Below are 25,000 nucleotides of genomic sequence, written 5' to 3' on the forward strand. Positions count from 1 at the left end.
CTGTGTGCTTGTTCAACCCTTAACATACATCTGAATAAGTGTTCTGCAGCTAAGAGATGTTATCTTCATGGTACACTAAGCTTTCGCTTGTATACTTGGTAGGTACAATGGATAAAATTAAGTGTACTTTTATCCTAGACAACTTTCCCACCTGAGCTGCCTGCACAGAGATCTTACTTAGGTGGAGAAAAACTGCCAAACTTTGCAATGGGAGTGAATATCGCAGTTCGTGGTCCATCTATGTTCATCTTCCCTGACTAGATGGAAACGACAGTCAGTGGAGTGTTTGTTGAGAGGTCTCAATTTATTTGTAGTTAAGGTTGTGTTTGGTAAAGACTGTTTGGGGGCTGGCCTTGTTCCTCAAAGTTGGTGCTGAAAGAGTTGACATAAGTCTTGAAAGAGCTAGTCTCCATCAATAGACAGAGAAGCAGGAAGGAGCTGAAGAGCCAGGATGGGCCATGGGTCTTCAGGACAGAGGGGCCATAAATAGTCATCTTCACATTTTTTTAATCAAAGAACTTCTATTCACTCCACATCCCGCCCACCCTGAAAAAAGAGCACTGACAAATGAGTCTTTTCAATACCACCATGGCTCAAATGTGTCCTCTAAGGGAGAAAAAAGATCATTTTCTCCAGGTCTTTCTTGAGTCTTTCTAGAGTTTTTGACTGAAGCATTATGGGAAACCACCCCTTTCTGACTAAAAAGATGTGAAGTGCTCCCTGGGGAAGCTTAGAGGCTGAAAATGCCCTGTTGACCTTATAAAGCTTGAGAACTACTGGACTGAGCTAATAAATACCTTTGGGCAACATTTATGTCTCTTCCCCCTACTGTGTGTGGTCCCGAACAGCGAAGCCAGCAGCAAGTGGTTACAAGAAATAATGGTACTGGAATTTGGGGTGTAAAGGAGAGGGACAGCCATGACTGGAGAGGGCAGTGGTTTGGCTCCCTGCCTGCCTGTTTCAGTGCTCGTAAAGCAGCACTGCACCTTCGCGTTTACAGTGCTTTCCTGGAGATACTATGTCATTAGCAGGTAGATGATCATGGTAAGTAAATTTGTCCTGCTCAATTTCTGTCTCTTCGAATTTCTCTTCTGAGTACAAAATTTTCCTGGGCAAGCTGTCAGGTAACTCCCCAGTCCCATCTCTTTTTGCTCTTTCGACAATTTTAGTTGCAATACCAGCCATCTGTGATGGTCTCGTTACTTGTCCACCCTCTATTTTCACCTTGTCTTCCCCCATTGACTTTGCAGGTCCACAGCCATCGTCTTTGTGCTGATCACAGGAAGAACATTTTGGGCTGCTCCTTGCTAGTATTTCCTACAGCCTTCGGGCTGCCATTGCTGGTCAAGACCCTGGACTTGCGTAGTCCTACTGTGGCTTCATGTGCTGTGTGTTGTGTTGTCTCAATTGCTCTGCAGCTTGATAAATTTCTGTGTCTCATTATGCAATTAATTTCAATTGCAATTCCCATCATCTCTTCTCTTCTGCAGGCATGCAACCCAGCAGGAGACTAATAAAACCATCACGACTAGCACCAAAGCCATCAAGCAGCTGTCTGAGGTTGTCAGAGGCTCATCCAGGGTACGTGTCATTCAAGATGCTGTTGAGGGAGAGTGCTGGGTCTTATGGAGGGAGGAATAATGAAAAAAGAAGTGGTGGTGGGTGCTTTAAAGCTGTTGAGCTCCATGTCTTGTTATAACTTCATTTCTTGTTACACAATAAGCGTAGCTTGCGTTTATAACTGACCAATGGGAAAACAGCTGCAGAAACCAGTTCTTCTCCCAGAACTGAATCAGGTGGAATTGGAAATCACAAACTCAGCAAAAAAGCCTTGACTGGCTCACACCTCTCTCAGGGTCTCACTCAGTTTGGGTGAAAGTACTACAGAAATCGTCTAGCTCCACATGAGTTTGGCAGTGGTTAAGGACCCAGTTGTGCAATGGCTGCACTGGGTGCAGATGAGTTTGGAAGTGCGTTGAAGTGTCCGGAAAGGGCGAAGCAGTGGAGTGTGTCTGGATATGACATTGATTCAGTGCTGCATGCTAGTGCGAAGGCAGCAGTGGGGATAGATAATTACAGGCTGTGGCCAGATCAGAGCAGGACTTTGAATTACAATTTACCCCACAGCAACCCCATCTGTCGTACGGACAGCCTGGTCTTCTGTCATCAGTAGGTTGAACTCATGTGAACATCGTTGTCACAGGGGTATGAGTGATCCCCATCCCCTGGTCCCCAGTGCAACGACTGGACAAACAGAAGATTTCTGACCTTTCCACAAAGACCTTTATACCCCGTATGTTCCTGCTGACTTTGGCCTGTGGTATGCATCGTGGGGAAGAACAGAAGCATACTGTGGGGGGCAAACTCCAGCTGGTGTGAGAGTTGAGGAGAAGTTTCACCCCCGTAACAGGTGATTCAGCAACTGAAATGAGAATAAGGACAATACTTTTCTACTTGATTCTGCCTAGCAGTTTTCTGTTATGTTCTTTCTTCCAGCATCCATATAGTTTCTGGGTCAGGAACCTACCTGAATTGGTTTTATCCTCACTCACTTCCTGCTGTTTTCCAAAGCCCTGTATTACTTCAACTCTGTTCTCACTGTCCTTCCACCTAGAAAAAACACTGCTGTAAACACACAACTCATCTCTGTCCAAGTGGTTTTTACAGCCTGGATTTATGTCACTTGCCAACAGGCATATGAGATAAGGATTTAAGAGCTGAATCACCCCAGGCTACCTTTGTAACCTGTGGAGGACCATGTGCAATTCAGCCCACCTGAAAAAAATGAATGGGTGATGGTCTGCTCCAGAGGATGGGGAGGAAAGCCTGGAATGACTGTTCTCCATACGTAGACATTGACCTTATGCAGCATCAACCTTAATACTTTGCTCTTTTTTAACACGTTGCTTTGATTAGTGATGGACTACGAGGACTGTTTTTTTCCTTTTTCTTGCATACTCTGAGAATAATTATATCAGAGCTTGATGAAACAGAAGATGCTTTCTTGGAGATATGCATATCTGTGCTTTTTTGTGCTAATATCCTTGCTCCATTTTGTGGCATAAATTGGGTCCAAAGGGGAATCAGTCAAGGTCATGTTAGACCCAGTTATAGTGCCACACAAGAATGTCATTATTTGCCCTTGAAGCCCATGTAGTGTCCACTGGGGACTCTCAGGAGAATAGTTTTTACTGTCATGGGGAGAAAAATTGCTAAGTTAAAGGGAGAATATTTAAGAGCTGAAGGAAATAGACACACACACACAATTATAGTAATATGAGGAATAAACTTGCCGCTCTCGATTGGCATCACATAATTACTTTTTCTACTCCCTGGTCAATTAATTTAACAGATTTTATTTTTTTAACTCATCTTTTCTAACAGTATGCCATTTAAGTAATGAATCCTACAAATTTTGATATAAAGCCTGTTGCCCTTGTCCCTTATATAGAATAAATAGTTCTGGTGGGTATTGGCTGCTGGTTGGTAAGTCTCTCTTGGGGATCGGGGTAGCATTGCAAACTTCCCTCCCATAAAATTTCTCACAGCATGAAAAGCCTTCCATTAATTTAGAGCTTTATAGTCAGTCCTTTCCGATCCATTATTCTGTGTATCGCTTTGCATGCACACACGGACCAAAAAATTTTTTTTTTCTTTCTTTCTTATTTTCTACCACTAGTGCACTGCCAACAAGGTGCATTGTGGGAGTATCTCTGACTTCCCTTGAAGCTCCAAGTGCTGCTGGAGCTATTGGAGTCAGGATGCCCAACTGAGCAAATTGATAGTGTTTCAGGTGCAAAGATACTCATGTAAGTGGATCACTGTGATACAAGGCAGGAGACTGATGTAAAATAGCACATGGCTATTTTAGGGCTTCCTTTCAAACTAACCTCAAAGGACTGGGGAGGTTTAGATTGGATATTAGGAAAAAATTCTTCACCGAAAGGGTTGTCAAGCACTGGAACAGGCTGCCCAGGGAAGTGGTTGAGTCACCATCCCTGGAGGTATTTAACAGACGTGTAGATGTGGCACTTAGGGGCATGGTTTAGCGGTGGACTTGGCAGTGCGAGGTTAACGGTTGGACTCGATGATCTTAAAGGTCTTTTCCAACCTAAACGATTCTATGATTCTATGACTTAAATAGAGAGGCCTATCTGGAATTCCAGTTTTTTGCAGGATGAGTGCTGGACCGTTAGGTCAGCTCTCCAGGGTAGCAATCTTATCTTAGTTTGCATGTGTAACAAACATAAAGTTTATAGACCTTTATCTGTAGAATGGGAATAATGATACTTGCCCTGTTCTAAAAAGGGTTTTAAATCTTTGAATGAAGAACTGTAAGACTAGGATATTCTTCTGTGTGTGGAAATACTACCATTAAAAATTAAGGACGTTTATCTCATCCTGTATAAAATTTACTTTTGTATTCTTAAGCAGCTGTTTGAAACAGCTGAAATTGCTGTAAAGTGAACATTTCTGCTTAGTAGCTTTAGTGTAGATTGGGTTTTGTTTGCTACTTGGTTTTTAAGGTGACGCCCCTCTTTCTTGCAGTTCATTCCTCTTTGTAAAACCTGGATCTCCTGGAGATCCAGGAGGCAGAATAGTTCCAGGAGAATTTCCATTGCCTGACACTGTTTGGGTTTGGTCACTCCATCTGAGAGCAGCGATTTTGCAGCCTGTTGGATAGTGACGTCAGGCTAGACTGGGGTCTTCCTTCTGAGAACACTTTTGTTTAAAACATAGATCAGTATCTTGCTGGGGCAAGCTCCAGACAGAAAGGCGGTGACATTTGGCTACATGTTTTGGAAAACATGGAGATAAGTTGGTTTCTGACAATCAGGCCCTAGGCCAGACAGAAGGAAAGTTGTTATGGCTGATGGACCTCTCGAGTCCAGTAAATCACCCATTGCCATCAAAATGAGGTGATGAACTCCGTCATGAGGTGTCATCCAAATAAAGGACTTTTTATAGAATGATCCCTTGGGTTGTCATCTCCAGCAGATAATCCAAGGCTGGATTTTAGTAAGTAGAAGCAGGATACCATGCTACAACCATTCTGTTCTTTTGATGGCAGTAAGGTATTCATTTGCTTGCGTTTCACAGTCTTTAAGAGCTGGTACTGGAGTGAGACCCCCTTCATGCAGTAAGCAGGGCAGTAAAATATCCCACTATGTAACCCTACCACAAAAGGTGTCCGGCTCAGATAGCAGACCACACAGTAGTCATGCTTGAATGCTTGAATATCCAAGGTGACATTTTGTTAATTGCTTTGGCCTGAAAGATCGAAGCATCTTGTACTCTATTCCTGAAATATAACCTGGTAGCATCCTGGCAGCCCCAGTGAAACTGAATTTTTAGAATACTCTTTGTGCCCACTTTGTTTACTTGGTGTCTGCCACCAGGACTGTTTCCCGTGGTCACAGAGAGAGTCTACTGCTTGATTTATCTCTACAGATCTGCTAACCAGGCCTCTGTTTTTCCAAAACAGCAAGAGCGACTTCAGCTGGACAGGCTGAAGAACCAGCTATCTGATGCCATCCAGAGATACGGAGCTGTGCAGAAGGTGAGGGTCTCTCTTGCTTCCACTTTACCATATGTGAGTTTGGGAACGTGTTAAGTGTGAGCAAGCATGGCTCCCAGGAGCGTGGAGCATCTCCACAGAGCTGCTCACGTCTAGTTTCCTCCCTCTTGTCTTACTTTATCAGGCAAGCAGTGTATCATTACATTGGAATATGCACACGCGTGCGACTGCAGAACAATTCAGCAGCAACGGAAAAGAAAAAAAAAGTGTGCTTTTGCCAGCTGTGTATCTGGTAGGACCTTCAAGGGTACCCCTGGATTAGACATGACTTTATTTTGGTGTGTCTCCACTGTCAGGGGAGAAGGAGAAGTGATCGCACAGTGCCCCTTTCACCTTCTCTGCTTACAGAAAATGAGCGGGCAGCATCGCTAATTTAAGTGTTAACCCACCTTATGGCTCTGCTGAGTTATATGGCTTTGCAAGAAGATTTCCGAACACATCTTGTGGGTTGGACCTGTCACCAAGATCAAGCTGTTTAATAAAACAAACAAAACCTGAACTCCAGCTCCTTCAGTTGCTTCTTGTTCTCCCACTTTACCCTGGGGAGGCTCTACTGATGAGCCGATTTGCTTTGCTTTCAAACACTGTAGTAACGATTTAAATTTACCATCTTCAAACTGCTTCTCTCCTCTGCAGTAACAAGTTTGAACATATATCTGGATTAATCAAAATACAACCTGGACAAACTCTGGTTGCTCTCTTATACTACTTTAGTGAGTTTGACCAGTGCCTGCAACACATGGGAAGAATATATTGTAATTATACAGGTGTAATGAAATTTGGCTGTCAACATGCACTTAGTAATGTATCTCTATTAGAAACACTCTGTACTGATTGATTTCCCAACACTTGTGGCCTATGGTTTAAAAACAAATAAATTAGAGCACATAAAATCGCACTTCAACAGCATGTATATTATGTAATAGCATTGCCTTATCTCTAGTGCTATCTCGTATTTTTAATTATTTCTCTGTCCTATTAAAAAACTTAAGTGTGGGGTCTTTAAATGAAATGACTTTTGCCAAGAAAGGTTGGGCCAGATGATCCTTGAGGTCCCTTCCAACCTGCTATTCTATGATTCTATGATTCTTATGACTATGATTCTTATGACTATTCTATGATTCTGTGATTCTATGACTTTATCCCTTCAATGAGAAGTTGGAAGGATTCAGATAAAGTGCTCCACCCCCATATACACACATACCTTTTTTATGCCTTTTTTTTTTTTTAACGTTCATGATTACAATCCATCTGAACTGTACATGTAGGTTTGGGTTTTTTTTTAAAAACTGTCATCAATTCAGAAGTGCCAAAATTAGCCTCGGCAGTTTGTGAATGCCCGGTTGCGTCAGGAAACCAATCTGAGTGGTAAATTGCTACTTATCCACGTCCTAGCTGTCATTTCTTAAATGCGTGTTTCAGTTTTGATAACCTTGTCATTCTGGAAGCTTTGAAGACTTTTAATTCCTGCAAGGCCAAACTTTTCCATGCGGTTATAATCCCTTTCTTTTTCTAAATAATGCATTTTCTCTATGTCCTTTTCTTTAAAAAGCAGAAGAAATAGCTTCGTATGATCCCTTCCCTAAATATTTGGACTCTGTTTTCTCAGCCTTCTTCCCTCTTTTTTTTTCCCATTTTTACAGAAAATAGCAGAGAAATCCAAAGCTTTGCTTCCTACTGGGCAGAGAAGTACCAAACAGGTAAGTTCATCTGTGTCTCTGTGTTTGACAGTAAGTACATTGCTAAAAAAGGGCTGTTTTCTGACCCCACTAATGATGCTGAAGAGCATGGTGCTCCCCCACTGCCTACATGGAAGCCTGTGAGGTGGTTTTCAAATAGAGATGTATGATGTCTTTGGAGGTGGAAGACACAGGACCCAGGAAAAAAGACGTATGTAAGACCTGTTTAATTATTCTCTGCTTTTCTGTTCTGATGGGGCTGTTTTTCCATTCTTGATGGGAGTTTTGTCTACTCTGAAATATATCAAAGAGCCGTCCTGTACCCCCTTCCATGGGGGCTGGGCTCGTAGGCTAAGTGGAATCACACTCCAAGTGCAATTTCGTGGAAGGAAGTGAGAGGGGGTTTTATCGAACCTCTGTCCTCAGTTTTAAGAGGGATCGTTTATTTTGCGTTCTTCAGCTACGTTACACTGTGGTTAACTATTTATGCATATGCAAATAGAGCCTTTTTTTCTCTTTTTACTCATATTAGGAACTTTGTCAAAGAGTAAATACTACATGTAACCAGAGTATATACATTATAGTTTTGTGCATATATTTAGTTTCGTATGTACATGCATGTGTATGTATAAATAAAATATAATTAAATGTATGTGTGCCTGTGCACATATGTAACATGATTAAGAGTGTAAAGATATGTATGTGTCTGTTGTCCTGGTGTCGGCTGGGATAGAGTTAATTTTCTTCCTAGTAGCTGGTATCGTGCAGTGTTTTGGATTTAGTATGGGAATAATGTTGATAACACACTGATGTTTGTAGTTGTAGCTAAGTAGTGTTTATACTAAGTCAAGGATTTTTCAGCTTCTCATGGTCAGCCAGCAAGCAGGCTGGAGGGGCACAAGAAGCTGGGAGGGGACACAGCCAGGACAGCTGACCCAAACTGGCCAAAGGGATATTCCATACCATATGATGTCATATCCAGTATATAAACTGGGAGGAGTTAGCTGGGAGGGGCGGATCGCTGCTCGGGAACTAACTGGGCATCGGTCAGTGAGTGGTGAGCAATTGCCTTGTGCATCACTTGTTTTGTATATTCTAATTCTTTTAGTATTACTATTGTATTTTTTTTTTTTTTTGTTCATTACTTTCTGTCCTATTAAACTGTCTTTATCTCAACCCTCAAGTTTTATTTTTTTTTTCGATTCTCTCCCCCATCCCGCTGGGTGGGGGGAGTAAGCGAGCGGCTGCGTAGTGCTTAGTTGCCGGCTGGGGTTAAACCACGACATATGTATATGTGTATATATGCGTGTGTGTGTAGTCTTTCACAAACAGTAATGCAAAATGCTATATATGTAAATAGCAATGCAAAATACTATATATGTAATATGCGTGTGTGTGTGCGTGTAAGAAACCTCCGCGGATTTCAGTGAGAGGTTTGATGCCAGGAGATCAGTTAGCTGCAGTATGAGTCCAGCAGAGATTAGGTTGGCCTTTCAAGTCCTACACACTAAAAAGCTCTTAGGTATTCGCAACTGATATCATGCTACCAAAAAGCCGAACTCTATGCCTAATTTCAGTGATTATTTCTGATGTTCTTGATACTCTTGTCTTTTCTTTTAAGGGGCAATCAGCAGATTTTCTGCTTTCCTAATGAATCTTCGTTCCCTACCATGTTGGGCCACCTGGTTTTCTATATCTTCCTTAACACGTATATAAGAAGTAGTTGCTCTTTGTAACATTAATGCTTCTGTGTAAAGAAGGGTGGAATGATGCCACCGAAGACCCTACCATTAGGGCAAGTCAAGGGACCAAAGCTTTAATATTAGCTAGGTTTCAAGCAATTACAATTCTGCATCAGACCTTCTTGTCAGTTGGTTTTAGGTGGTAGTGCCAATGAAACTAAGGCCGTTGTGTGCCAAAGGGCTAATGTATTCCTTTGCCCTTACTGAGGATTCCCACCGCCACCTTTGGAGTGATTGTGCACAGATGTTGCTTTTCAGCTATGTGTTTATAGAAGCGTTACAGCTTATTTTTGTCCACCAACTGGTGATCTGGATTGAACATGGGTATTGTGCATGGTCACAAATAGCATATTCTTGAGTGGTAGTCAAATCCACCAGATGTCAAACATTTATTAGTTTTGATGGTTGAGTTCAGAAATAAGGGGGTTTATTTTGTGCAAATTAGCTGTGATTTGTTTCAATGCCATCTATATTACATCACTTCTTGTGCTTTTAACCGACTTTTTGTTAGACTACTGTTGGTGGAGTGGATTGCAGAGGTGGGAACAGCTCTGGTCTTCCCTGGACTACCACATGGTTGCATGGCCATGGCTGTTCCATATGGTGTGGGACACTGCTGGCTATTAACCAGTGCTAATAGGATGAAGAGGGTTTATTATTGCATAGCTGTTGTGCATCCCTGTACCTGGAGTAAGCCTGGACGCGATCAGCTTTTTTGGTATATTGAAAATGGTTGGTGACTCCAAAAACAACCTTCTCTGGAAGTGAGCAGAGTTTTAATAGGGGCAAAAAACAAGATGTCAGACAAAAGTACTCAAATCTTGGAGGCAAGTGATGGTGGGGTTGGAAGTAAAAGGAGGCTGGAGGAAGAACGGGACAGAGACAAACCCCTTTGCATTAAAACAGGTAAGAATCCAACCATTAGGACACGGTAGCAGTAACAATTTGGTGTGGGTCAGGCAGCATCAGCAGAAATTGTCTTAAACTGCATCAGCTGCAGATTCTTTCTCCTTGTAGCTGTCACTTGCAAGTGAATGCTGGTGGTTGGCTTCCGTGCATTGTGAAAAAGAAGGGGGTTGTAGTATGTCCTTGGTGAGGTGCTTGTGATTCAGAAATAGGCTTGATCGTGCCCAAGAGCACATGCTTTTCATGCAGTGACACTTGCTTGGGCTGGGGACACATGAGGTTTCATGCAAACTGCTTGAAAAGGATGAAAGTTAATTCACATCTGTTTCAGCTTTCCTATACGTTTGCAGCTTCACATATGTCTTCTTTTCTTCCTTCTTCCAAGTACAGAAAGAGAGAAATGAAATGTATAAAACCTGCTGAAGGGAATGCAGTGGTGTGATTGGGTTTTAGTTATTTTTCCAGCTGCAGATTGGTCAGGACACACAAAATTATAGTTCCCACAGCAACTGTAACCTGACCACTATGTGCATATATTAAGACATTAAAGTTAACACCCTATACAGTAATGCAAAATATTACATATGTTCAGGGGACCTGATTTATGGGTCTTGTGAGACTGCATAGTGAACTTCTTGACTTGGTGCAGATCCAGTCTTGATTCAAATACTGCTTGCCTGCAGGGCTTTTTTTTATTTTATTTATACTTAAATTTATTACAGCAAATTGTAAGAGGTTTGAAGAATGCTAGCTTTTCTATATGCATGTTCCTATAGTTCTTCTCTTCCATTGGTGGGTGGGAAAGGTAAGATGTTTGGTAACACAACCTCTAATAATTTCCCTTTAGGGAGTAATTGATTCCCTAGACCCACATAACAGGTAAAAATTGGAAAGTGAAGCTTTGGGAAAATTATTCTCCTGCCCATTGCGGTTTGCTGTAAGTACTGTTTAATTATTTGTTTGTAAAAGCAAAATAAAGGCATTGATCCAAAATTCCTTGAAGCCTGAATTTATATAAATTCTTAATCAAATACGTGTTTGTAGGAATGTATTTGCGTGTAAACAAATCGATGTAGTTCTATAGGTGCGTCACCGCATATATTGAAAGACACAAATTTTTACTACACTAAATGATCATTGCTGAACATGAGTTGTGGCAACTATTTCAAAAAAAAGCCCTTTCGCTTGAATCTGTGAAAGTAATTTTAAATATTCACCCAGTGGCCAAAATGAGACCTCAAAAGTCTCGTTAAGGGAGTGCACAGGGGAATCCTGGAAAGCAGCTTTCCGTTTAGGAGAACTACTGTTGCAGCATACAGCAGAGACGGTAAGGTATTTGGGGACACGGTCACCTCTGGTTCCTGCTCACGTATGGGGCAGATGTGCCTCAAATCCCACCTTCTCCCCCTGCACAGACACACCTTGGTGCAAAGCAACTGTTCCTCCTTCCAGGCAGAGAGTCCACTGTCGGAGAGGGAGTATTTCTGGTGTCCCCCATAGCAGGGATGCAGAGCCTGGGACAGTGTGGTCAGTGGTAGGAGAGGTTGGACAGTTGAGTAGACCTGTCCTCTTGGGCTAAGTCCATCCCACAGTTGGGTACAGTAGAATACGATAATGTTCTAATAGCACAGAATGGATTATCCATAATATTAAAATAACAAACGATAGCCTGCAGAAAATCCACAATATAGCCAATAATCCCTCTGAGCATAGGAGATGAAAAGAATCCTTCTTTTAAATTCTTTTTAATTATTGTGCATCTAACATCATCTACTTCCCATAGAAAGAAGAATACGTTATTGTGCCCATGATTGAGTAAGTTCAAGTGATATTAAACCCAGCAGCAGACTAGGCTGACAAGCTGACGGCTCCTAAGGATCCGTCCCGGGCAGTGCCTAGCAGGGACAGCCCAGTTCCTGCATCCTTATGGCATCTGCGACATGTCTTTGGGCCACCTCCGTCTTTCCTGGATCCTCATTGACCACACTTAGCCATCTATCTTCTCAACTAATGAGGAGGAAAGTGGGCTTTCTCACCATGTAGACTTTGTGGGTGGTTCCCCAAAGGGAGTGGGAGAAGGGGAAGCACAGCTCTGTTTTAGCTGAGGAATGAGTTTTAAACTAAAACCACACCAAAAATCTGAACAGAGTTCTTTTTTTTTTTTTTTTAAAGGAAACTTTCCTGGCAATTTTTAGAAATTAAAATTACAGTAATTGTCATAGTGTAATGGCACCCCTCTTCATTTCCTGCTGCTCACGGGGAGAGGGAAGGATAATTACTGCTCTGGAACATGGCAGTTGCCAAAAGAGATGCCTTTGTTTCTTATTCCGTAAGCCTACTTGACCCATCTCTCAAAGGTCGGTAAATTATCTTTCTTAGGAGCACAAAAATAGGTAATAAACCTCTATTTGCATACACAAACTTTTTTCTCCTGACTGCATCAATTTATTCATGCTTTAAATGGACTTCCCTCTCCCAGGAAGCATTGTTTCTCTCGTTCTTCCTGTGTTTATGAAGTTGTTCTTTTTATGTGATTAGAGTAAAATTCTCATTTTGGGGCAGCAAGATCCAATCCTTGTCTTTATGGGAGAATAATTTTTTGGCAATAATATCTGCATAAACTGCATATATGTATGTGTGTGTGTAATGGCTCTAGTTATTTGGGCTTCTATTTTTACAGGGTCCTTATCATAGTAGATGCTGTATAAGCACAGCTATTAGATTGTGCCACCCTGAGGATCTCGCAGGCTAAGCAAACACCAACGGGCTATTTTGAACGATAATTAACGATGAGTTTTTAATGCAGTAGGTGCTCTTCGTGCTGGTAGTCCAAAGCTCAGTTTGAAACTGGCCTCAGCATTTGGGAGAAGTTGCGGTGTGTATTTTTCTGAAATGCAAAACGGAATTTCTCACAATCAAAATACAGCTTTTGCCCCAACAAATGGGGCTTTTTATTTACGCCTTTATCTTATTGACTCTAACATCTTATCTTAGAACTCATCCCAGTTCCTAATGTTCCAATCTGGCTGGTGTATCTTAGGAAATCAAGCCTTAGCTGTGGCGATAATGTATCTTGCAAGTGTGGTAGTAATTGCTGTGTCTTTTCAAGGTCATTTGGTATGCAGCTACTTCTGTAAAAAGTGTTATTTCAATAATGTCAACTTTGTTTTAAATGACTGTGCATCCATTAAAAGCCATATTCTAATCAACCCACTCCTCTGTTCCTAGGGCTGTCAACATGGAGCATTTAAATCACATGGCTATTTTTTCTTGACTTTATTGAAGTGTGGGCTTTTGTTTTGGTTTGGGTTTTTTTTTTTAAGGCGGTCATTAAAGTGATTTTCCTAAGACAATTTTCATTTTTTTTTTCTTTCTCTGCCTGTTTTGGGGGTAGGGAAATAGATTCTGATACAGGGATTTAATAAGTGGATGGAAATAGATTCAGACCTGGTTTTCTTGATGTGCTCCCTGTATTCCCAAGGGAGGTGGAATCTATTCTGAATGGCCCAAAGTACTGTCCTTGCGCTGCTTCCAGCGGGTCTGAGAGGGGAAGGTCTTTTTGGCTCAGCATGCCCATGATCTTGAAAGAAAGATGCCAGTGGGCTCTATAGGCACAGTACTTCACTAACTAACCATTAAACTCCCTTTCCGACGTGTCAGGGCCGCAGCACTTTGCAGCTGTAAGAGTTAAAATGAAGAATCCTCCATCCTTAAGGGTGATAAATCCTGCGCCGCAGCCCTTGGGAAAACACCCGTGTTCCTCGTGCTGCTTGTGGCTGCACGCAGGTTTTATGGGGCAACGGGAGTGCTCAGGACTTCGGTGTTGCGTGTAAAAACATGTAAGAAAACCCCCAAATCCTACTATATCTTTAAAGGAGGCAATTTGCAAAGGCTAGAGGCGGGAGCTTCCAATAACATATAGCCCCTTATTCTACAAAAGGAGAAAAATAAGAAAAGACCAAATCTCTATAAAGACCAAATCTCTATAACCAGGTTTGAGGGGAACTTGCCATTTCCTGAATTGCCCAAACAACTTCAGCATTGTGGATTTTCCTTAGCAATCCCCTATCAAGTGCCTGTCACGGGATAAGCCCGCTTTGCTTGTGCATGTCTGCTGATGTAGCTAGAAACTGCAGCTGCCTATATCGGCACCAAAGCAAAGGATTTTGTATTCATTATCTGGGTTTTCTGGTTGGTTGAGGGGTTTTTTTTGTTTGTTTGTGGGTTTTTCTTTTTTTTTATTTTTCCTTTTGTTTGAGTGAGAAAGGACAGAGGTTTTTATGTGGGCAGAGGATGAAGGCAGGGGAAGGGTTTCTTTTGTATGAAGCCTCCTCCACAGCAGCTCGCTGGCTTCACATGCCGCGCTGATGCCGCTCTCCTCTACCCCAGCTCTGAGTCACTGCTGGAGCTGTCTCGCAAACCAAAGAGTTGTTTTGTCTGGAATGAGCCTGCCTCACCGCCCAGCTCTGCAAGCACTTGCTTTTATGCTCCCAAATCCTGGGGCCCGCTTTCCCTCACCCCACGCCGGTGAGGACCCTGCCGGGAGGGCTGTGCGTGGGAAATGGGTGACGCTGGGGTTGCGTGGAGGCGTTTGAGGTCATGGGATGAAACACTGGCGTGAACGTGCCTTGTTAATAGGAGAGAGTGCTTTCGCGGAGAGCAAATCTATATTGTGCCCAGAGGCTCGGACAGATAACATAACTCAACTGGTACTCACATTATTATTCTTCCATAGCCAGCGACAGCTCTGCAAATATTTTTCACCATTGCTTGTGATCGCTGCCTGGGTAGTTGCAGTGCTCCTTTCTCCTCCCAGCTGTTAAATTTAAAGGATGTTGCAAACACCCATGCCAAATCATGGTCATTCACGGAGGGGATCTCCGCACCTGGAAAGATGGGAAAAGGCTTTTTCTCACCCGTCGCATCAGATCTGGCCGCGATTTCAAGGAGTGCTGGCTCCTGTTTTCTCATGAGTACTGCTTTTTGCACAGTGAGTGTGGGCAGCGCCTTGCTGCACGGTCCCAGTCAGCACTGCTGACATGGATGTGTATATCTATAGATATATCTGTATATCTGTATATCTGTAGATATCTAAATCTACAGCTACATCTGCATCTACATCTACACCTACATCTACATAAGTAAATATAAATATAAATATAAATATAAATATAAATATAAATATAAATAAATATAGTGGCAGGTGTGGCCAGTTGGATGGATGCTCACCTTGGTCGGAGAGCTTTGTCCTTGCACGCAGCTTTTCTGGGCAGTAAGGGTCACCTTTGGCAGCACTGTCAGATCTATGCTGACAGCAGTGTAAGAGGATAGCAAATGCAGACCAAGATCCCAGAGCTGATGAAACGTAGGCTGGGTCTGCAGGACATGCGTGGCTGCGATGGCAGTAGTGTAATTATAAAAAATGAACCTTTGCATCAGTCTGCAAGCTTGAATTTTGTTCCCTCTATGGGCTTTTCTCCCCTATATATTCCTGTTTTTTTTTCCTGTGCAGGAGCCTGATGATACAGTGAGTGAGTGGTTTTGCCCACTGCAAGTGGAAGTGGTTTCTGCTGGGGATGCTCGTACAACCTCATCCGCCTCCCCTCCTTCAACCCCACCTTGCAGAAGTTGCATTGCAAGAGTCTAAATTGACTTTTGCCCTGACAAAGATCACCCAGTAACTGGAGAAACGAATGTGAAACCTTACTGAGTGTGTCACCTTGCTTCAAAGTGAATGCAGTGTTATTTAATGCATTTGAACCCCCTGTGGAGAGGGATTATTGAAAGGAAGGAAACTGTATTCTTCTAAACCCACTTTGATGGCTGCATTTATCACATGATTAAATGCGAACGGCAATGGTATTTTCCCATGAAAAAAATGTATTTGGAAATAGGTTAACCCTTGCTTCACCAGGGTGAAGACAAAAGTAGTATTTAGTGATCTTTCTAGAGCTCCATCTGATTTGTTTTCAGGGTCTCAATAACCAGTGTTATATCCACCATATAATTCAAAGATATTTAACCCCTTTCACTCCTATGTAGAGAGCAGTGCTGTTACCTTCCCTACACTGTAGATCATCCGTGAAATGCCATGTGACACTCCAGCTATTGCACATACCAGCCCCCAAATCAACCTGGCTTAGTAAGACAGACTTGCTATCTCAGACTGTTTAAATTAATCGCAATTATTCCTGATTTACTGCAAACACAAGAAAACACAGGACCAGGCTTATAATTTGGATTCTTTATTCTGTTACTTAGTTCTGGTGCCCGGCTGAAAACTGTAACCCAAGTTTGTGTTATTTTGCCAAATTAAACTTCCACTGATGTTTTGGTTTGTTACGGAGTTTCATCTTCACTTTTAATGATAACCCAGGATGCTCAAATACCTTTGGAGTTAGATCATAAAGCTGGACATATATCAGAGAGGTAATTTATATATAGTTTCTTTATAAGGTACACCAGGATCTGTAAGATAAGGCATGTGCTGCAGATGATGTTTCATATAGTTATTTTTGAGCTGATAGCAATAGTCTGGGTGATAAATGAAATAAATGTGTTCACCTAAACACAGACAGTGGTTCTCCCTTCTAACTCTCACAAAGTTCTCAATTTGAGAAGGCGCCTGTGTAGCAAATAATTCCCTTAAGTTAAGAGACTTGTTCAGCTATGTCCAACTGTCCCGAATCTGAAATGAGGTGGTGGTTCACAACATGTACCATGGGCAAACCCTGCTGAAAATTCCCAGGATATACTCCCATAGATGGGAATGAAATGGGAATTCGACTCGATGATCCTTATGGGTCCCCTCCAACTTGAGATAGTCTATGATTTCTAGGAATGAAAAGCCTGAGCCGTGAGTGTTGCTCATCACTGCTACTGTCAGGAGCAAATCGACATTGCATGGCTGGTACCTGCTTAGCATCGCCTGTGTGCCCCTTCATGCCTGTAAACTGTGGATGAATCCTGGGGGAAGTGATGCAGCCAAGCTATCAAGGGTATTCTCCTCTTGCGGTATTCTCCTCTCCTCAAATGGGCAATTTGTCATTTCAGCAGCAAGATGACAAGAATGCATCTTAGTGTTTCCCCTGCAGTAAAACACAGTAGCACTTTGCAGTGTCCCCTTCGTTAATCCTGCTTTAATTAAAGCTGTGTTACCGTATGGTACCCTGGGATGAGCATTAGGCAGTCGGTCACTCCGGTGAGCCTTGCATCAAGTGGGTTTGGTGCAAGAGGACTTTTTCCCTGCTCCCTAAACCAGCTAAGGCCTCAGTCTCATCTCTTGTCTCTCTGTGCTCAGCTTGAGTACTCATCTTCTCCAGATGCTGGAAGGGAGCTGGGAATGGTAGAGCAAGGAAGATTTTTCCTCATGTGTCATTTTCCCACATGGATCATTCAGATATCTTACACAAACACAGTATTTCCCATGATGAAAGAAAAATAAGTTATTACATTTTTTTTTAATTTATTTATGTATGTATTTACACAGGATGGGTCAGAGCCTTGTGAAAACAGTTGTACCGCAGTCAGTTCAGCACTGCCAAGGGGCACTGAGCGAAGGAAAGCTGACCTTCTGCCCCTGTTTGTGCAACTTCCCAAAGCAAAACTCACACCACACAGGTGGTTCCCAAGGTCCTCCTTGGCCTAGAGACCAAGGCATGGGGAAACCTATACAGGTTATACTTCTGCATGGAGAAACTGGCTGGAAATAGGACCAAAAAAACTTATTTCCATGAACCCAGTTTTCCATGGGGCAAAGCTGAAGATCCTGCTTCCAATCTGTGCAAGCCTTGGGTCTGTTGTGAGTTGTGGTTTGCATACCTCACTTGGATAAAATGAAAAGCTTCGGTATTTTATTTTCTACCTTCACTCAGTCTGTATGCTCCTGAATGAAATAAACTATCGAGATGGTTCCTAGAACCTTAACTCAATATTACACTTGATACAACTGAATCTCTTGATCTACAGAGTTCCTTGCTCTAAGAAGGATTTTCCTTTCCTTTCCTTCCCTTCCCTCCCTTCCCTTCCCTTCCCTTCCCTTCCCTTCCCTTCCCCTTCCCTTCCCTCCCTTCCCTTCCCCTTCCCTTCCCTTCCCTTCCCTTCCCTTCCCCTTCCCTTCCCTTCCCTTCCCCTTCCCTTCCCCTTCCCTTCCCCTTCCCCTTCCCCTTCCCTTCCCCTTCCCCTTCCCTTCCCTTCCCTTCCCTTCCCTTCCCTTCCCTTCCCTTCCCTTCCTTCCCTTTTTTTTTTTTTTTTTTTTTTTTTTTTTTTTTTTTTTTTTTCCCTTCCCCTTCCCTTCCCCTTCCCCTTCCCTCCCCTTCCCTTCCCTTCCCTTCCCCTTCCCCTTCCCCTTCCCTTCCCTTCCCTTCCCTTCCCTTCCCTTCCCTTCCCTTCCCTTCCCTTCCCTTCCCTTCCCCTTCCCTTCCCTTCCCTTCCCTTCCTTCCCTTCCCTTCCCTTCCCTTCCCTTCCCTTCCCTTCCCTTCCCCCCCCCCCCCCCCCCCTTCCCTTCCCTTCCCTTCCCTTCCCTTCCCTTCCCTTCCCTTCCCTTCCCCTTCCCCTTCCCTTCCCTTCCCCCTTCCCCTTCCCCTTCCCCTTCCCCTTCCCCATCCCTTTCTTTCCCCTTCTTTCCCTTTCTTTCCCTTTCTTTCCCCTTCCCCTTCCCTTTTTTTCCTATATGGGAGTACATTTGCATGAAGAGCTTAGTAGTGGCATGCTGAGAAACAGGGATGATTGCTCTAAAAAACCCCCCAGCAAACAAAAATAAGTAATCGAAGCAGCTGCTTGCAAGCACAATCGATTTCTGGTGAGCGAGGACGGTGTTTTCTCCCTTGCTGTGCCCAGCAGTTTGTAATTGGTTAGGTGATCTAAGGAAAGAGAGTGGGAACGTGGCTTTTGTGTGCAGCAGGACATCCTGACCTCTTCTGGAAGCTGAGGACTGGGAAGTTTGATGGCCCTGTTGTGTGAGCGACTTCATTGACCCCTATATTCAAGCATGATTAAAAGCACCACTGAAGAGCCGGGCACAGAAAAAAAAGCTTTTCCCAGCAGTTGCTGGGGATGGGGCGAGGGAAGCTGTGGATGCTGCACACTTTGGAGTGCCATCTGCTGGCATAGGACTCACTAAATCGGCTAGAGGAGCCTTGTTTTATAGCACTCAGGTAAGAACGGCGGTGGAGAAGGCTTGATGAACCATCGATGTTTGTTGTCAACTAATGTCGTTGAGATGAGGATGAAACCTGTACAGAGTTGGGGTGGAATAGGGTGTTTTATGCTTCTGTTGAAGACAGAGTCCCTGCTTACTAGGTGGTGGAAAAAAGCAGTAAGTAACCACCTGCTACACGTCCCCTCTCTGTACTAGGTAGAACATACGATTAAATAGAGTTGAAATAAGTATAATATTAATGCATTTGTGTGTATACATATATAATTTTTCAGGTTCCTAAGGAGGAGAAATTCTAGCTGTAGGTCACATCTGCTGGGAAGCATCAGGGAGTTTGCCAGTTTTTAGTCTCAGCTAGTCTGGTGCTCATCTGTGGTGGAGCCCTCAGGGCTGTGCAGGTTCGCCCTCTCCCCAGTTCACATCATTTTGGCACCCCAAAGATGGGAGATGGCCTGACCCATCAGTGCATCTTCCTTAGGCCCCAGTAGGGTCTGAGAGGGCCATGAGTGCGTGTCTAATACATGGGAGAGGAAGGCATGGTGACATATCACTGGGTGCAGCATGGGGTAGCGCTAATCTGCTATCTATGAGTTTAACAGGTTCAAAATTATTGTTATTAATAAGAAGCCTCAGCTCATCTGTGTGAGTACAGGTAATGGTGATACCAAGTGGTGTTCACATGTTGGACACCTGCCTGCCTGGTCAGAGCTGCCAGGCCATCTTAGGCTGGGAAAAAGTGGGGCATGAGGGAGGGATTTGCAGAAAAGTAGAGGGGGAAAGGACTTTTTCTTTACAGAGAACCACATTTTTTGTTTAAAACTGCTGAGTTTGGGATCTGCATTTTTTTCTTTTGTTTTTATGTGGTTTGTCCCTCATACCTCTCATTTTACAAAGGTGCATCCTTTGCATGTAGGACATCATTTGTGTTCTTGTCCTACACCAATCCTGCTTATTTTGAGATGAATTTTATTTTGAACTTGATGGTATCCAACATTATAAAACCTTTTTCTCCTCCTAGCACGGCTTGTTTTTTCCAAGCCTACCGGCATTGTCCCCATGTAGAGACCTGAGTTCCCACAAAATCCTTTTAATCACCCTTTTGCCTTCTTGACTCTCCCCTTCTGCCCTCTTGAATCTCACAGCTCACCAATGGTGCTTCTTCCCCTTCCCAGCTGTAAGAGGCTGGAAAACATTACAGAATATAAATTGGCCACCAAAAGAAAAAAGACAGGTTTAAAGAAGTGTGGTATGGAGGTTTGTGGCGTTTTTTTGGAAATGCTTTATTAGGCTTCTTTGTTTAAGAACGGGTGATTGTATATAAGACGATATGAAATAGGGCGAGATGAGTTGGGAAGCTCTCCAGTGCTGAATTGTAGTAGATGTCCCTGCAGATCTCAAACACTTTGCAAATTAAGATATTTCAACTCTATAGGGGGAAAAAACCATCCCCATTTTACAGAAAAGGCAGAGGTAGGATGGAGATTGTAGGTCTTGCGGCAAGTTATACTGAGCTCAGCAGATTTGCCTTTGTCACTGTTGTAAACACAAAGTGTTTGTTCCCAGAGTAACCCATGCCACGGGTTATCATCTGCTTTGTTATGTCTTGGGGTTTTTTGTTTGTTTGTTTTGTTTTGTTTTTCATGATACTCAGAAGGAAGTGGAGATTGGTGGGTCTGGAGATGCGTACAAAGAGGAGTAGGTTGAGTAGCTGTCAAATGCAAGGACTTTTGACGTGCAAGGAGTCTGCAGCATTTATGTGTTTCATGGGTTTGTTTATCCACTGTTTAACATTGGAGTATTAGGTATGGGATTGGGAGTAGACCTGACAAGTTAAGTCAGAAACTTTTGGGTAGCCCCTCAGTGAGTTTGAAAGCTCCTCTCTGTGAGAGTAGAGGAACTGGGCCATGGTGTCTTCATGGTGTGGGGATCTGAGGAACATATCCTGTTGCTTTCAGTAGAGTTGTGTTGTCATTCGCCTTGCTTACAGAGCAGGAAAGATGGAAGGGAGAATGAAAATATTTCAGTGAGATTCATCTCATATGACTTCATCCTCATGAAAGTCGTATAGTCATTGTAGACATTGACAGGAAGGTATTTTGCAAAAGGAGTGATGTGCTGCATTGTTCTGTTTATTTCCCTGAGTTTCTACTGAAGAGCCAAGGAATGAGTGAGGTATTTCACATTCATCCAACATCATTACATTTAACATCTCTGAGCTTTCCTTTTGATATCCTCTGTTAATTCCCAACATCACAGCAGGAAACAAATCAATCTCCTTGTTCCCTGGTGCAAATATTTGGTGATAAAGTTACCGATAAGCTCTAAATTAGCTTTCGTAGTTTCCGAATGCAAAGTTATACATGAACATCCTTACATACCATGGCAACTGGTTCCTCTTGGCAGGTTGCTCCCTGAGTATGATAAAGATGACTTTGGCTTCATTTCAGGACAAGCAATGTGAGAAGACCACTTGCCTGCAAAATCTTTTCCTTAAGGAAAATTCCTTGCACTATGATTCACTCACACCATATGTGGTGGAATTAAATTCTGGGTGAGAGGCATGAAGGAAACCCCACAGGAGAAGAAGTGATTTGGCAGCTGATCCGTAGAGCTCTTTCAGCCACCTCTAAAGAAAATGCTGTGATGCCAGTATCAGTTTCATTAAACATCTGGGCTTGACTCATCTGCTACAGTAAAAGAAGAAAGAAACCCAAAGAAATAATTAAAGTTCATTATTGCATGTATATGAAATAGCATTATTAAAGTATCTACCTCACATTTATTTATAACCCTTCTTCCTGACAGAGCCTGACATGTTTCAAAAACACCACTGAATGATTATATATTCTTTGCCCAAAATCTGAGGATGTTGCTCTGCATTTTATTCATCACTTGTTCAGTCAAAATTTATGTTCCTGCACAATCCGTACATTTTCTGAGATCTCTTTGTGTAGGTACATTACTCATGAGACCTACCAGGCATATTTAGAATAAGTCGGGTGGAAGGGCTCAAATTTCTTTCTGAGAAAGTCAACATTTTCTGAGGAGTGCCAGACTGGGCACTGCCACTGCGTGACAGGGTGAGACTGGAGGAGAATACCGCCATCGTCACTACAATCCAATAGACATGTTTTGGTTAGCAGGATGGAGTTATCAATGATGACACTTATCCAGGACAACTGAACTAACATCACTCCTCTTGGAAAAATTCCTGGGACTTTGGGTGGTACCCGATGCTCAGAGCTTTTTGTAAAACTCAGCCAAATGTAGTTTCCTACAAAATTAAAGCACGTGTCGACATCCTTGGGAGACTGGCCTAAGACATACCTCAAGGGCTTCTCTCTTAGTTATGATCAGACTGGTCTCATCCCCTTCCGTTTGCCAAATGAGACCCAAAAACAGATGAAAAAGGTATGGATTAGATATGTAGCTTTGGCGTATTAGCACAGCTGTGTTTGAGCTAAGCAGTGGCGGGGTAAAAGCATGGGCGGTGGAAGCAAATAGCAAGACTCCAGCAGAAAGATAATGTAAACCCATCAGGGACTTTAAAACGCTGAGCCAGATCGGTGCTCCTTTACTGATGGAAAGTGTCACCTCCCTCAGCAGGCAGCGTCAGTGGTTTGTAGAGCGCTTTCCATGGAGAAAGTCGGTGTGTAGCCTAACGATTATGATAAAATATGCGGGGATATTATGGACTCAGTCAGCTTCCACAATTTGATATGGAAAATATATGTCCAACATTAACTGTGCCAATTTCCTCACTCAGTCTAATCTCAGATCAGTAGAGAGTTAAGTATTTGTCTGGAAAGACGTTTTTTTCCAAAGCTTTTCTTTTACCCATTTTTTTATCTCTATTACTACAAGTCCCCTGTGTCAAGAAAGTTTCCTTTCCAGGAGGTGGGCAGGATGTTATCTTCAGAAATTAGTGGCAAGTACTTCTCCAGGAGAAGACAGAGAAATCAGAATGGGATTTGCTGCTCAACCACTGTGGACGTTACTCCCCAATAGTTGGCTTGCATATGGTAACTAAGGAGCAACAACAGTAATGCATAGGCTTCCCTAATGACTACACTCGTTTTGGAAAGATTTCTTCTCCCATCCTTGCTTCTGAAATGTGTCAGCACTACTGAGAGTTTCATTCCCTGTGAGGAAGATCTGCAGATGGTCCTATCTCAGGCCCTGTCTTACCCGAGTGGGAGATCTGAGCACTTTGGAAGCATCCTGGATCTGCCTTTGGCCTCCTTTCAATTCACTTCCATGCTTTCTTTCCTCCTTGTCCCACTCTCCCCCTTTCCGAGCATCTTCTGTGTTCTTAATTCACTCTTGCTAGTCCCTGCTCTCTTTTTGGTTAGTTGTCCCTCTTCCTCTGTCACTGTCTCTCCTTCTCCCCCATCTTTTGCTCATGCCGTTACCCTCTGTAGAAGTTTTGGCAAAGAATTGAGAGCGAAGAGCATTGAAGCCATTTCCTTGACATATGTACCCCTTTCATAGCATGTGATATGATCAGTTGCATTTCTGCCCATAACCATACTATTAATGTTTAAATTGTGCTTATTGACATAATGATACCTATTGTGAGACTAACAATACAAATATGCTCGAGGAACAGCTAGGAAAACAAGATAAGAGTGTCTCAAAGCCCAGGGGATGTACACAGGGTGGAGAGTAATGGGGAACATAATGTGTTTTGCTCATCAACAATTTTTCAATGAAAGAGGATTAAAAAAAACTGCAGCAGTTTTCACCATATTAAGTGTGTGGCACTGAAGCGAATTGGGGTTAGCTTGTGTAGTGACTCCTTTCTATGTTGTAGCCAACTGCTTCTAACTCAAGCTTCGTTCATGAAGTTCCTCTCCTCAGTGGAGCCTGTGGAGGTCCAAAGTGTTCTCCGCAAATATCACTCTCTTCATATTTGAAGATTTGAAGGGATGTGAAACAAGGTTGATCCGGGATTTGGTGTTTGAATGGTGAAACAGAGTCTGCTTTCCATTGATTCTGCTCCTGCCTGGTTTCTACACTGTCCTTTAGGAGAACAGGGTAGCCTATTTGGAGACAAGAGTAGCAACCTTCGTAACTCAAAAGTACAGTTGTATGTCGTGCTAAAAAGTAACCAGCTGAAATGAACCAAACAGGTTCAGTACAGGTGTTTTGAATAAATAGTTAAATATCATAAAGCTAAATAGAGAAGGTAAATAACTTTTGAGGAGTCATCACGGGAAGATAAAGGATCAAAAAAGACCCCATTGACATCCATGAGAATTTTGCCATAAGCTTCACTAGGATCAAAATTCAACCCTCAGCAACTAAATCCCAGGAATTATAACTCTGTTTTCTTGCTGATATTCTTTTTCTTGGTCAGTGTCCCTCCTTGTAACATGAAAGCTCAGCCTGGAGCTTGGGAGAGAGGAAGGTGGAATTTGTGAGGAAGCCAACTTTAACACAGTGGCTTCCCCACTGCAATACATCCTTCTTGGTCCATATTGGGCTTCTCTCGATTGATTTAAATTGACCTTCAGGCTTCTTTCTGCCCCTTGCATTGTTCTGAGCACTAAATCCTGGAGAAGCAAAGACCTCATGTCTGACCTGAGCACGTTTCATGGATAATCTCTGTGTCTGTTCTGTAGACTCTATAACATCTTCAGAAGACACAGCATTGAGCATCTGCTTTCTCCTCTCTCCCCACCACTGGTTTGTTTCTAATGAAATATTTATTAAGAGAATGATATTTGGAGGCAGAAAAAGAGATAATTCATGCGAGCAATCAGCTCTAGGTTAACTGGGGAATGAAAATGTCTTGGACCGTAGCAAAAACTCATAATCAAAGGGCTCCCCAGCTATCCATCAAACAATCAATTACTGTATCCATTAGTCCCCTTTCACCACACATTAGAACAATTTACTAGACATGCTAATGTTCGGGTCATTGGTCCTTAAGGA

At 42.8% G+C, this 25,000-nt stretch overlaps 1 protein-coding gene across 4 annotated transcripts in view; it reads left to right on the forward strand.

Annotated features, from left to right (window-relative positions):
- The window catches only part of TSNARE1 (t-SNARE domain containing 1), a 487,146-nt gene that overhangs the window by 205,514 nt on the left and 256,632 nt on the right, over window positions 1–25,000 (forward strand). For all 4 annotated transcript variants that reach the window (XM_050891624.1, XM_050891627.1, XM_050891625.1 and 1 more), the window contains exons 5-7: window positions 1,491–1,581; window positions 5,486–5,560; window positions 7,222–7,278. In XM_050891624.1, the coding sequence (XP_050747581.1) occupies window positions 1,491–1,581; window positions 5,486–5,560; window positions 7,222–7,278 (223 nt within the window). The remainder of the gene's footprint in view (window positions 1–1,490; window positions 1,582–5,485; window positions 5,561–7,221; window positions 7,279–25,000) is intronic.

Source organism: Gymnogyps californianus, chromosome 2 (assembly GCF_018139145.2).
Source record: "Gymnogyps californianus isolate 813 chromosome 2, ASM1813914v2, whole genome shotgun sequence".
NCBI classification, from domain to species: domain Eukaryota; kingdom Metazoa; phylum Chordata; class Aves; order Accipitriformes; family Cathartidae; genus Gymnogyps; species Gymnogyps californianus.